The 15,392-nt window shown below is 42.7% G+C and overlaps 1 protein-coding gene across 1 annotated transcript in view; it reads left to right on the top strand.

The window, feature by feature from the left end:
- The window catches only part of LOC118241855 (polymeric immunoglobulin receptor-like), a 433,448-nt gene that overhangs the window by 38,031 nt on the left and 380,025 nt on the right, over positions 1–15,392 (top strand). The window contains exon 3 of the mRNA XM_035529166.1: positions 11,973–12,290. Within this exon, the coding sequence (XP_035385059.1) occupies positions 11,973–12,290 (318 nt within the window). The remainder of the gene's footprint in view (positions 1–11,972; positions 12,291–15,392) is intronic.

Genomic DNA, 15,392 nt, shown 5'->3' with positions numbered 1-15,392 from the left:
GCTACTCCGAGAACAACCCCACATTTGCCCTCAAGGTTGTCTCGGCTCTGTTAGGACTTCATCCCTGCACAGCTCAACCATAAGCAGAGAGTGTGCGTTCAAATTCAGTGAATTTTCCATGTAGCCACGTGAAGTTCCACTGTTCTCTGGATGATATCACCACTCGTGCTGTCGTTCCCCCAGGTCCTGGGGTAGTAAAGAGGAGAGCTGCCTGTCACCTCTGGAAACTCTGGAAACTGGAAACCAGCACAGACGCTGAAGGAGTGTTATGACACTACATTGGCTTATCGGCTCTGCTGGCCGCTGCAGAAATGCAAATCAAAAAAACAAAAGCAACCAACAACAACAAATGTGTTCACTGCTTGTACAAATTGTTTCTGTTAACTAGATGTGCGATAAGTAAAACAATGCAGGATGTCGGAGAAAGTTTTCAACTACTCAAGTTAATTTCTTAGAGCGCTTTTGGTCACTGCGCTGACCGCGTTGACCCCTGAATCATATACAGGTTAACGGCGTACAAAAAGCTACGATTCAGTCTAAAAAAAGGCAAGACGTAAATACGACACTGACAAAACAAACAAACAATAAAACAAGATCTTAAAATCCATTACCCACCTTCACAAGTTTTCACCATGCAAGAGAAGATGCGCAACTTTCAAAACATCATTCTGACCTTTTTCTTGTCTTCTGCTGTGAGGTACGCTAAGACTTCTGAAACCTCTTCACAATGCAAATTCATCTGTTGGCCAAAATGAGAGAGATCGGGTCTTCTTGCAGTAGAGCTGCGGGAGGCGAGCGCTGCAGGTCTGTCGTCAGACTGATGCGCGCCGCGGCAGAGAGCCGTGCACTTGGCGGGGCGGGCGAAAAGTCCGCCTCCCTAATGTTCTTCCGTTTACAGACGAGAATCTACCCGCTTTGGACCTGCTCAGACATTTCATTTCTCATATGCAACGGAAAAACGTGTCTGGATTAAAGTTGGTTCGGCTTCCAAACGTTTTGGATTGTTTGCCAGCACGCCCTCTACTGTTGCTAGAGCATCACTGCAAACAACGCGATATATTCGGTATATAAGGCAGTGGTGGCTCAGCGGTTACTTGACTTGTAATCGGAACGTTGCTGGTTCAAGTCCAACCACTGCCAAGCTGCCACTCTTGGGCCCCTGAGCAAGACCCTTAACCCCCAGTTGTACCCGGTCAAAACTGTAAGTCGCTTTGGATAAAAGCGTCAGCTAAATGGCATATATGTATAGCGGGTGATTTTGGATATAACGTTTCAACCATTCGAGGCGACCTGACCTGTAACCTGAAGAGCTCCAACAGGTTGCTTCATTAATCAGAACAATGTTCAGTAAATTGTAGACGCAACAGCAACCGTCGTGCACTTGCTGCTTTGTTTTCACTACAAACTGCATGGCTATCTTGTCTCACTTTCTAAAATGGTTTCTCGGGACCATGTCATGAGGACTATAAATTTAAATAAAAATATAAGCGAATAACGTATATTAATTATAATTAATTTAGCACCCTTCACTGCTGAAAAGAAAAACTGCATTTTATGGTTTGAGCGAATATATCTCAATAATAATAATAATAATAATAATAATAATAATAATAATAATAATAATAATAATAAAAGACTATAACAGACTATAATAATAATGCAGCAATCTATACGTTTTGCATTCTAGGATGTGGGGCAGTACCGTGAGATGCCACTAGATGGTGGACATACATCAGAAAGGTAGTACACTTGCTCCCAAACTCGTGCAGGATAATAATTCTGCTTGTCGCTGTCAAAGGACCTCAAAATCAGACCGCCAGTAAATGCATCGGGAAAGTGCAGTTCTGGAATTGGCGAGACCATTAGTAAGACACTCTTCTTTCATCTGCCCCAGGGCTTAATTACATGATAGGTGAACTCGAGAACAGCCCCGCGTTAATAATAATAATAATAATAATAATCAATAATCAGTGGGGTAATTTTGAATTTGCAGGTTTAACGAAGTCTTAAGGCCCAGAACGAGAGCCATAATGCCAGTAGCCCCACCCCCAAAAAATCTCGCTATGTCTTCTGTCATGTCAATAGCAGTTTTCAGAGTTTAGCATGCTCAGACAAATAACACTATGGTATAAGAGAATATACAATTAACAATTAACACGCTATGGTAATTAATATTACTACCTTGTTACTTTACTGATTCAAATGTATCTTATTGGCAATTACTTAGTCTTTTTTTGAGAGAAAGTGGGAGGGGGATTATAAATAAAATTAAATTCTGTGTTCTCTTAAGGATGCCAGCAACTCACAATGGGCTTCTCAAAGAGAGTATCTTACTGGACAGTGGCCGAGGTTTTTGAGTGGGTGAGAGAGCAGTACCCTTGCCAGTCCAGAGCTGTAACACTGCGGTAGGGAATAGCTAAACATGCGCGCTCAAGTACCGTTTACCCAGCACACTCAGGTCATTGACTGGATGTTTGGCCTCCAAAAGATGCTTTTAACTTCTGGGACCACTGTACCTTCTATATCTCTTTGCCTTCTCTCTGTCTCGCTTTGTTTCTCCCTTTTCTCTCTTTCTCTACCCCCTGCCTTTCCTCTTGGGTCGAGCACTACTGAGATTGAATCAGGAACAGCTGAGCAGGTTGGGAGTGGATGTGAAGTTCCAGCAGTTCCAGAGCTTTTACAGGATGTTCTTCTCCTCAGGGCTCAGGGGTAACTGGAGAGCCTCAGTGACATCTGTGCTGGTGAGGAACCTGAGAAAAAAGTCCAGAGTTTTAACTGTTCCTGGTATCACTAGGAAGCATCCATTATATACTATTCGGCCAGATGCATGAATGTTGGATGTAATGTATTAATACAACACCCTGCAAAAGAGACATCATCTCCCCTCCAAAGTCACACAATCCAATTTCGGGAAACCGGCCCGAGACCCATGTTCTCTCCTCACTCGCACGTCGCCCAGTCTGGGTTAAAACTGCTCCGAGTGCAGCGTTACGAATCCTGTGGGTGACTCCAGGGACTATAATGCTTGCACGGCTGAATCGTATGGCTGACTCATGCATAACTGAAACCCGTGGTGTGTCCCGTGCCTCTGCAGAGTGCTTCCTGAACAGGTCTGGGGATGGAGGAGCCGGCGGAGTCCAGGGGTGAGACACAAAACTGATAAAAGGAGGTGATAAAGAAAGGAAGGTACTCGCTGGAGGACTCAAATTTCCAGCCAATAAGATGCCTGCTATTGTCGAGTTTTATTTTGTGAAAACTTTGTCACTTTGTTAGATGCTTAACCACTCTTTTTTATGAATCAAAGATATGCGAGCCCTTATTTAAGTAAGTGAAATAATTGAATTGTCCTTTGCATATGTAATTTCTGGTGCCTGACACTAACATGTACCAACTAACATGATATTCAGTAGTAAACAATATGTGATTTTTTGCTGCACTCTGGCTGCCACAGAGGGGAAGAACATTCATTCCTAAGTTATTTCATTCCTAAGTAAGCATGTTCTTGGTTAGATACATGATAGCTGTAATTTAAATTACTTGCTTTACCTGACTTCAGTGTTTATTCAGGGTTAAGTTTTCATACTTGTGTGCAATTATAATTAGATTAAGTGCATTCCTTTTTATTTAACATTATGTATTTTAGATATCTGTATTTTTGTGTTTCTAGACTACAGAATTAAGGAAGTACAAACTCTGGGGCCCCACCACAAGAGGCAGTGTAGGGGCTTTCTTTAAAAATATTTGTTTTTTAAAAAAAAATCTCTTTGGACGGAGGCTTCTTCTTCTTCTTCTTATGTGTTGTTACTTTGTGTTACTACATTACATTGCATTATTACGTAGTTATTAAATTGTATTATTACATTGCCTTATTACCTTGTGTTAGTACCTTGTTCTTATATTGCCATTACATCGTTATATTGTGCACACAGTACATGCCCTTCCAGTGGATGCAGACCAACCCCTTTATCATGCCGGTCAGTCAGGGCCTTTTGATTTACGCCCCACCTCCTCTCCCTGTTCTGTTGCTCCTTTCCCTTCTCTCTGTTTCTCTCTTACAAAGAAAACAATGCGAAGACCTCAGGAATGAGAGTAAAGGTTTCTTTCATGGAGCAGGGACCTTCCATAGTAACAGAAAAGTGTGCTGATGTGCGTGCGTTTGTGAGAGAGCAGTAGCAGCATGTGTGTGTGTGTGTGTGTGTGTATGTGTTTGTGAGAGAGAGAGAGCAGTAGCAGCATGTGTGTGTGTGTGTGTATGTGTGTGTGCATGCGTGTGTGTGTGTGTTTGTGAGAGAGAGAGCAGTAGCAGCATGTGTGTTTGTGTGTGTGTGTGTGTGTGTGCGTGTGTGCGTGTGTTTGTGAGAGAGAGCAGTAGCAGCATGTGTGTGTGTGTGTGTGTATGTGCGTGCGTGCGTGTGTGTGTATGTGTATGTGTGTATGTGTGTGTGCGTGCGTGTGTGTGTATGTGTATGTATGTGTGTGTGTGTGCCCGTGTGTTTGTGAGAGAGAGAGAGCAGTAGCAGCGTGTGTGTGTGTGTGTGTGTGTGTGTGTGTGTGTGTGTGTGTGTGTGTGTGTTTGTGTGTGTGTGTGGGGGGGGGGGGGGGGGGGGGGTTGTCCAAACTAAAAGACCAAGAGTTTGACTTAAATTGTTTGTGGCTACATTGCTTATGCTATGGTAATGAACACACTAGTAATCAGAGACAGTCAGCACTACATAGATGCTCCATTCACTTTGAGTTGTTGCTGTTTAATACAGATGATGCACTGGTCTTTTCTGGTTTTTTATTGTTTACTCAGACATGTTCTTAGCAGCACCACTTATAAACACCTGGTAGGTGAACAGTTAGATACTTGTTGCCGTGTGTAATTTGTATTGGCTGTCTTCTTGTACTTCATCAGTAGTCAGTTTCTGACTAAAGCACTAATGTTGGATGGACGTATTAGATCAGAGAACCACACTCAACCCAGGAGAGATACTCACACATGGTAACATACAGGAAGGAAAGTCCGTAAAGTGCATGCACAGAGTTGGTTTATTTAGGCCAATCTATGAAGTGCTGCAAAAACAGGCAACAAGATCAATAATACAAGCAGACAGGGAGACAAATACAGAGACAGGCAGACAGGGATGGGCAAAACCAATCGAAAGTGAAACCTACTGCCACAGTTTCCTCTCCAAAGGGAAATATCAGATTTGATTTATGTTAATGAGTATATGAACAGCATCAAACTTAAGCACCTTGGAGAGGATGTGTGTGATATTCCATACAAGCATTGTCACACTACAGGCCTTGGTTCCTCCCACTCTGCCTCTGTTCTGAGTCAATGTCCTTCTGAAAAACTACTTAGTCCTCCTCCTGCATAACAGTTTGTTAGTAAAGCTGACTAGTGTGGCATTGTGGGTTTGGAGCCAAATAAAGCTATGGCTGGTGCAATCCTACAAGTAATTAAACTCATAATCACACCTGAGTATTAGTTTATCACAGGTTCGCTTAAGAAGATTTTCCCAATAGTATGAGAGATTATCGCATGCTAACAGACTGCTGCATTTCAACTTTCAACTGTATTTCAACTTTACTTCATGAACATTACTAGAAAATGCTGTTGTCTACCTGATTAAATGATCAATATTTTGATCAGCATGTAGTCTAGTGCTCTTCCTGTCTGATCTGTCTAATATTTGCTAAGCTACACATTCAGTTTGGTCCTCTGATCACTAAGTGCAGGAGTGAAATGATGTGACCAAACAGTGCTGAGGGGGATCACTGTGTAGCACTACTTCTTACTGCAGGATCACTTTACTGAGGATGGGGACTGAACACTGGCAGCTCAGGAGGAAGTGATGACACTAGAAAGACAGTTTCACTGTTATATTTAGTCTGTATGTGAGAGAGAAAGAGTAGTGGAGAAAGAATCAGTTTTGCGCTTGAACACAATTCCCCTCTACAGTTCTGTTCAGAGTTTTAGAGAGTTCTAGAGTTCCAGACCATAGTTGTGTGTTGATTCTTACAGGTATTCTTTAGTTCGGAAGACTGAGCCACGCTGAAGCTTGTGACGTTCGGAGGCTTAAGCAGGATGCAGGGACGAGGCACGTTGAAACAGACATTTATTCATAGACTTAACACTTAGACGAAGCACGCAGGCTACGGTTTCACACACCGACAGAGGGAGGAGGGGCCTATCGGACTGCGACACCGAGACCAATGCTAAACGGTGAGGCAAAAGGACTGGACAACCCGCCACGGGCCAGCGCAAGGATAGCAGGGAGAAGGACCGGGACCAGGACGACGGGGATGGGCACAGACACAAAGGGGAACAAAGTGACCGGTACATTCAGCGTAACAGGGACAGGCACGGTGACGGGGAAAGGCACATATTCAACAGTCCAGAAAAGGGGAAAGGAACCCCAGCCAGTCCCCCAGTCGTCGGCTGGGTTGGAGACCGACCTGCCTGGCGGGGGGGGGGGATTGTTCTTCGCCGGCTTGGGTAGCGGCGGCTGTCCTGGTTTTGGCGCATGCTGTCGGGAAGCGCATCAGTCGTGTTGCCGGGTTCCGGTGTAGGCACTGGTGGTGCTGCCTTTTTGCCTCCACAAGGCGTAGGCGTAGGCGCATGCGCTCTGAGGCTCTTCGCCTTAGGGGGAGGAGCGCAGGTTTTGCGCAGCAAAACACCCCGGGTACCTCCGGCAGGTAAGCTTCTACCCCTGGCTACTCCCCACCGACCGTGGTCCCACCTGGCGGTGGGTTTTGTAACGGACTTACCTGTCTCAGAGGGCAACACCGCTATCCTGAGCATAGCTAACAGATTCTCGAAAATGATTCGTTTGGTGCCTTTAGCAGCCCTGCCCACCGTGCTAGAGACCGCCAGGTCTTCAGACAGTTCGGCCTACCTAAAGATATCGATTCGGACCGAGGCCCTCAGTTCACATTGCAGGTGTGGAAGGAACTGCTAGGTAGGCTTAACATCACGGTTAGCCTAATGTCCAGCTACCACTCTCAGGCTAATGGGCAGGTAGAATGGGGTTAACCAGGAACTAGGTAAGTTCCTGTGCCTCTACAGTAAACACCACCCAGGGACGTGGAGTACGTACGTCCCATGGGCGGAGTACGCACAGAATTCTCTGTAACACATGGGAACTGGTCTCACCCCGTTTGAGTGCGTGCTAGGCTACCAGCTGTCTCTCTACCCCTGGAATGCCCCCGTGTCAGACCAGCCGGCAGTGGAGAGATGGTGCGGGGAGAGCGGACCTGGGAGGAGACGCACCGAAGACCGAGTAAGGCGATCGCTGCCTACAAGAGGAAGGCGGACAGAAAACAGGGAAAGACCCCGCAATACACTATTGGACAGAAGGTGTGGTTCTCAACCAAGGACGGCCGCGCTGGTGCCACAGGCAAGCTCAAAGCGAGGTATGAGGGCCCGTAATCCATTACTGACCGGGTCAACGAGGTGACCTACAGGGTTGGCCTGACGGGGAGCTTCCTGGGCCTTTCATCTGTCAGCGCTGAAGCCCGTGAAGGAGGGTCCCCTTGCCGAGGAGGAGGGTTCCTCGGGAGACCCTCCCCCACCCCGGAGATGGAAGATGACGCGGCATATAGATTAGGGGTTCTGCTGGACTCCTGTAGGAGAGGGAGGGGCATCCAGTACCTCATTTCATAGGCTGCACCCGCTGAAGCCCGCCCCGAGTCGGAGGGGCCGGCCGCGTTTCAGGGGCCAGGCGGGGTCTTTGGCGGGGGTTCTGTCACAGTAGACGGGTCCCCTACCGGGAGGGACACATCCCCTCTAGAACAGGACCGTATCACTTGCCTCCCCCCCTCGCAATCACCTGTCTTCTGACGGGAGACACCTGCTGCTCATTATCACCTCACACCATTTATATTCCTACAGGTTCGGAGGGACAGCGCTGCGCATTAGCGGACAGGACCACAAGCGTCTGTTGGTGCAGCGCTGCTCCGACCCAGGAGATTACCTAGACTCGTCATTGCTTTGTTACAAGACCATGGAAAATAAAGAACATATTCGTTCGACTTCGCCTTTCACGTCCTCTGTGCTGCCTACATCACACATGGGTGCATTTCTTTGCGTGCACTTACAGTTTGATTGTGTAGTACATCATGTGCTGAGAGAGAAGAAAGAGGAAGGATGTGATGACACCCAGAAGGCACTTTTGTGCTCATATGTAAGAGAAAGAGAGAAGAAGAGGAAGACGTTTTTCTGCATGTGATCAAACTTCCTCTCTGCTGTGTGGACATTACGGAGTGGTCCCTTTCAGTGGAGTTCTTCTGAGAGAGTTCTAGAGTTCCAGATCATAGTAGTGTGGAGATTCTCACATGTAGCCTGTAGTTCCGAAGACTGAACCACAGAAGCACTGAAGCTCTGTAGTGTGTACAGCTGTCAGAGCACTCAGTAAACTAGTTCTGTTAAGATGTGTAGCATTGTTTCTGCTGTAGTGTGTAGTGCGTTGTGGAATTCAATAAGAATGCAGGTGTGTTTTTATCTGCTACTTGTGCTCCATATTACTGAAGGTGAGTGTTTCATTTTCTCTGCTACTGTACTTGGATTTACAGATACACTGAATGATATAAATTGGTGGAACATAACTTGCTTAGTTGCTCATCAAACCTACATTTCTATGGCATTTAGCTGACACTTATGCAAAGTGACTTACAGTTATATCAGAGCAAGAAACTTGAACCCCTCTCTTTAACATTTATGTGAGAAAACATTATTGTGGTTCTGGGAGACTGGATCTGCAGCAATTTAGTATATAATATATAATAATAACAATTAAGTATGTCATATTTAATAATAATTATGTCATATATAATAATGAAATATGCCATATATAATAATAACCATTTTACATGTACATGTGCAGCCATGTTTAATAGTGAAGGCCTTTATCTCGTGTGTTTCTGCAGGCTGCAGTTTGGCAGAGAATCAGAAGACAGACATCACTGCATACACAGGAGACTCAGTACTGCTGCCCTGCTCCTGTACTGACCCACACGCCAAACCTGAGAGTTTCACCTGGAGGAAACACAACACAAACAGAAACACATGGGATGTGATCATCAGTGAGAGTGAACAGTACAGAAACAGAGTTCAGCTGGGTACTGCTCACTCTCCAGGAAATCTCTCTCTACTCATATCACACCTGACTGAAGAGGATGAGGGATACTACAGGTGTTATCTTAACCAGTACTATAAAGACATCAGACTCACTATTAAAGGTAAAACACTGTTTTTGATCCAAATCCAACTGCAAATGATAAATCCAGCTTTAAGGTTTTCTTATGTATCCACACTAGCAAAGTCTTGGTTGTCTGAGTTACTTGTAGACTTTCTGCTGTCATATTTGTTGTTGTGCTGTCATCTGTGCACATTACCAGTAACGTTTAGTTCAGTGATGGTCAAATACTCCTTTAATTTTAACAAATATCTTGTGCAGTTCAAGTAAGAATTTCTCAGGTTTTTAACACACATGCTTCTTTGTTTTGGTTTTTCTGTTCCGACCCCTCGTTTGGTTTTCCTGTCACTGTTTTCATCTTTGTCTAGTTTGCATTCGTTAGTCTTTATATAAATATCCCTTGTTTTATCGTCTTGGCTGTGGGTCTTTGAATGTGCGCTCTCTCGTCCTCCCGTGAGTTTATTGTTGTTTGGTAACGTTATTAGCCTGCTCGTTATTCTAGTGTTTACTGTTTATCTTCTTTCTTGGTAATGTGCAGACGAAGTCCTGTGAAGCGTTTGAGGTTCTTCCTTATTGTACTGCTAAAGGATTCGAAGCTTTGGAGCATTGAAATCTGGTGACAAAACAGCGACACCTGGTGCTTTTCAGAAATGATAGCAGCTATAGATTCAAAACTGCGCAGCACTATAAACAATACAACACTCCACCGCCTTCATATGCCATTAAAAAATTGATGATCAGTAATGATGTTTAGTAATTAAATTCTGCAATAATTTGTGTAAAATCATTGTTTCCCTTTTATGTAAAAACAACAGGTTGGCGTTATGAAACGTTTACTCTCACTATTGACTTCTATAATTAGCACATTTCCAATTTTTTAGTAAAGAGATAAGCTTCCACGTTATAGGACAGTGCCAAACTTATGATACAGTCTCACCCTCATCCTGTGCTTCAGTGACGTCTGAAGCTTCGACCATCATTAGTCACGTGTTGTTAGTAACTTTAGTGGTAATATTAATGGTAATATTAACTTTAGTGGTAATAGTAACTGATACAAGCTTTGGTACACTGTGTGATACGAGCTTCGATGCCTTAGTATCAAATGTTCCATCACAATTTTATTGTTTCTGCACAGTTCCTGTATCGTTTTTCTCCCTTTTTGGTGTTCCATTTAGTCAGTGTTTAGTTTGCACCATTTTGTTAATTTTGCCGTTGTGTCCAGCTGTTTTGCAAATAAAGAACTTTCGTTTACACATGTGCATCAAGTCCTGTCTGCCTCCACATTACATTATCGTTCTGAAAACTGCACAGTGTGCAGATCATTAATGTAGGTGGAGCAGCTGGATCAAAATCACTAATGTGTTCTTATTTTAGATTTTTGATTTAAAACTTCTAAAATAAGAAGCAAGGCTTTGCTATGACAAGTTTCAAATGGGCATAAACAAACAGTCATAAAAGTTGATTTAGTCAATGTTGATGTTAGCTTGACATTACAAGTGACATATTTGGAGCTTCTGTTACTGTAATTATTTACCCCTGTCCCACTTACCTACAACCAAAGGCAGAGGTGCAGGCAAAGGTTTAATGCACATAAAACTACAAAATGTATCTGATTCCAAATTATGCCTGTAATTACAATTTATATTCTGAAGAGAATGAGAATACTCTACTGCATTGTCTAGCATGTGTTATGAGAATATGCATAACCACCTTTCTAAAATTCCTGTCTTAATACATCCTGCTTTGTCAGCGGTTCAGCCAGCCTAACATAGGGTTTGATCTACTAAACGTATAGTGCAGAGATTGGATACTTTACAGGAAACTGGTGTCAGCACTCTAAATATATAGAAAAATATAGCTGGTTCTTCACTCAGCCTCAATCTACCAGTGTAGAGAATTTTGACTACACCTTTGGATTTCCCCTCTCTTAATAAATTGCAGGATCTGCAGGATCTGCAGTTCTACTTCTGTCTGTTTCTAGTTACATCTTCTGTTTGTATTTGTATTTCATGCCTGTAGTTAATGACTCTTGTCTTCTGTCCTGTTTAGGTTCTAGTCAGTTATATACCCATATTACACACAACTTGTTTAGTTTCCTTATTTAGTTACTACTGTTCTCATTTGCTCTAGAGAGAGGGGGAGAAAGAGAAAGAGGGAGAGAGAGGGGGAGAGAAAGAAAGGGAGTGAGAGAGAGAAGGAGGGAGGGAGAGAGAGGGGAAGAAGGAGAGAGAAAAGGAGGGAGGGGAGGAAGGCAGAGAGGGAGGGAGGGAGAGAGAGAGAAAGGAAGAAATAGAGAGAGAATGAGGGATGGAGAGAGAAGGAGAGAAGGAGGGAGGGAGGGAGCGAGGGTGGGCAGAGGGGGAGAGAGAGAAGGAGGGAGGGAGAGAGACAATATATAATCAATATAATCAAACATTTACATCTTATAATTTGATGGTCATGCATCCATCATACCAACATCTATTGGGAAATCTCTTAGTGATTTCCAGTACCATCATCAGTTGGCTGGTACCATCAGTACCATCAGGTGACTGGACCTGGAGCAATTAAGTATGTCATATATAATAGTTAAGTATGTCATATATAATAATAATGGAGTATGTGATATATAATAATAATTAAGTATGTCATATATAATAATAATAATGGAGTATGTCATATATAATAATAATTAAGTATGTCATATATAATAATAATAACGGAGTATGTCATGTGTAATAATAACCATTTTACATGTACATGTGCGGCCATGTTTAATAGTGAAGGCCTTTATCTCGTGTGTTTCTGCAGGCTGCAGTTTGGCAGAGAATCAGAAGACAGACGACATCACTGCATACACAGGAGACTCAGTACTGCTGCCCTGCTCCTGTACTGAACCACACGCCAAACCTGAGAATTTTACCTGGCAGAAATACAACACAAGAAGACAAACATGGGATGTGATCACCAGTGAGAGTGAACAGTACAGAAATAGAGTTCAGATGGGTACTGCTCACTCTCCAGGAAATCTCTCTCTACTCATATCACACCTGACTGAGGAGGATAAGGGAGACTACAGGTGTTATCTTACAAACCAGAAATATAAAGACATCAGACTCACCGTTAAAGGTAAAACACTGTTTTTGATCCAAATCCAACTGCAAATGATAAATCCAGCTTTAAGGTTTTCTTATGTATCCACACTAGCAAAGTCTTGGTTGTCTGAGTTACTTGTAGACTTTCTGCTGTCATATTTGTTGTTGTGCTGTCATCTGCACATTACCAGTAGCGTTTAGTTCAGTGATGGTCAAATACTCCTCTTGTACTTTAAAAATACTTGACTGGGATTTAAATCATGACTTAATCTTCTGGAAACAATCCATAATGTCACTGACCCTCATTTTGACTTTCATGTTATTTCTAAAGTGCATAGGTGGACTATGACAGTATCAATAAACTGCCAGTGTAAAATTATTTCCCAGCCACACTACATCGTATACACCCAAAGTGACAGAAATGTCCTGTTTTTGATTCATTGCTTAGTACTAGATGTGTTCAGTTGTCCAAAGAACTATTTTATCTATTTTACCTCATATTGACATTTTGATTAAATTGTCATGTGTCCTAACTATGACCATCCACAAACAGTAAGTAGGAACCGTGTGAACTGAAACCTCAAACTACTGTGGTTGGGGAAATACTGTTTTGCACTGGCACTTTGATATTGTCATAGTCAGGACATACAATTTTGATGTAAAATGTTTTACTTCACAATACTTCACAAAATGACAGAAATCCACTGTTTTTGACTTATCACCTTGTACAAGATGTGCTCCCAGTTGTCCAAATACATGTTTTACCTAAAAATTTTATTTTTTTATACACTTTCATGAGTCCAAAATCATGTCTCCTAAGAAAGTACCAGCATAAAACTGTTTCTCAGTCACACTAGTTTGACAAAGGCTATACCCAAAATGATAGAAGTGATCTGTTTTTGGTTCCTTACCTAGTACTAGATGTTTTCCCAATTGTCCAAAGACACATTTTACCTGAAAATGGCATTTTTCTTCATGTGTCCTGACTATGACACTGTCAATAAAGTAATAAACTGTATTTCCCAACCACAGAAGTCTAATTACAGGCTATATACCTAAATTGACAGCTTTTTGATCAACATATAAAACAAATGTAAAATATATATTTTAAATACTTTTAATACTTCATTGGGAATTTTATTTTGACATAGTTTGATTTGTTTTGTGGCCGTATCACGATGCTCAAGAGGGATAATTCCATTTCATTAGTGCTAACTCTAATATAACATCATTACTTGGAAAGTCAAGGCTTCATTATAATTAGATTTAAACAACTTTTAAACATGCACTGATGAGCTTGTTCACCTGCCCCCCAGTCAGGCACAATCACATGTCTACTAGTGTCACGAATGTAAACCACCCTGAATGTTCCTATACACATTTATAATGGGTCAGTACTGTAGCTAAACTTGCAAACACAAGTAGTACTAAAGCAGTACACCATCTTATGCTAACAAACACATCTCCCTCTCCAGGAATCTCAACAACAGAATTTACATCAAGATTTGATGTCAAAACAAGTGCAAAGGCTCCAGCTGATGCTTCCACTACTGACAGTGCAAAGACTCTGACTGACGGTAACATGTATTTACTGCATATCAACATGGTCTCCTAATATCTTAAAAAGCAATTAAAATGCATGCTGTGTAAAAACACAAACACTAACACGCACACAAATACACATAACATTTGTATAACGTTTGCCTTCAGATGTCCAAAACCCTGCTGGTGATCGATTATATATCCTCATGACTACTGCTGTGGGAGCTGTCCTCCTCCTGCTGCTGGGTCTCGTAGGGGTCTTGTGCTGGAGATACAAAGGTACACATACACATACACACACACACACACACACACACACGCACACGCACACACACACACACATATGCATGCATACAAGTTGTGGGTCACATTGCCTGTTTTTCTAATGTAGTCCAGAGACATGGACAAACGAGGCTAAGAAAGGGGCAAACAGAAGAGAAGAGAGAGCAGGAGACACAGGTGAATGCTCACATACCATCCACTGTAACATAAGAAAAACAACCTCCACATCATTACTGGCACACATCCTTCAAGGTCAAATCTTCCATGGTGTGTGTGTGTGTGTGTGTGTTTACAGGATTCTTCTGCTGTGCTTTGTTCACCTGTTCAGGTGAGTGCTACTTTGTATCTGAATACTGAGGGGGGTTCAGATGATACAATACAATATAGTTAAAATAAAGGATCACATATATCACATACAGCACTTTTTTAATGTTTCTTTTTGTTTGTTTGTTTGTTTTTTTTAATAAGGAAAACCATCTTTGGGAAACACAGGTTGTGAAGTTCAGGTTTTGTTGAAGCAGTACCAAATACCTGAGCAGTTTTATACAGATAGTGTGTGGGGTTCCCTAGTTGTGTGGGGTCCATGTTGAGTTTCTGATACAAAGCAGCTCTTGATACACTGATGAACATTTTTGATGATGGCTGTTGTGATCTCTAGTTTGAAATCAGTGGAGATGGTGGTGTGTAGGAAGCTCAGACTCCACATCACTTACTGTACTGAGTTACAAAGGGAGATGGACAGTTGTCTTATTTCAGAAATATATCATCCATCTCTACTGCTTTTTGCATGTTGACCTCCAAGTTGTTTTCAGTGCACCACAAAGCCAGACGAGCCACTTGACTCCACTAGCAGTCCCGTCAGTGTTGCTAACGAGTCCTGTTAGGGTCATTTGCTTGATGATAGCTGGAGATGCACTTGTTGGTGTAGCATCAGAAGAGGAGGACTGAGAGTGTCCAGCCTTGAGGAACCCCAGTGCTGATGGATAGGGGCTCTGACAGATAAGGTTCCAGGCACACAAGCTACTTTCTATCTGACAGGTAGTTGAAAATACCCTGACAGACACAGGGTTCCACTCTCAGTTGTGTTGAAAGCAGAGCTGAAGTCTACAAACATGACTCTGTCATAGGATCCTAGAAGGTCCAGATGAGTACAGACATAGTGTTGATTGTGACTGTGCATAGTGCAGATTGCTCTGTAAAACTATATCAGTCCAAGGAAGTGGGAGTGATAGACTTGACGTAAGACAGAACCAGCTTCTCGAAGCATTTCATGACTACTGATGTTAAAGCGTCTGACCTGTAGGTATTAAGG

The sequence above is a fragment of the Electrophorus electricus genome, chromosome 8 (assembly GCF_013358815.1).
Source record: "Electrophorus electricus isolate fEleEle1 chromosome 8, fEleEle1.pri, whole genome shotgun sequence".
Taxonomy (NCBI): Eukaryota; Metazoa; Chordata; class Actinopteri; order Gymnotiformes; family Gymnotidae; genus Electrophorus; species Electrophorus electricus.
This window is presented reverse-complemented; position numbering and strand designations above follow the sequence as displayed.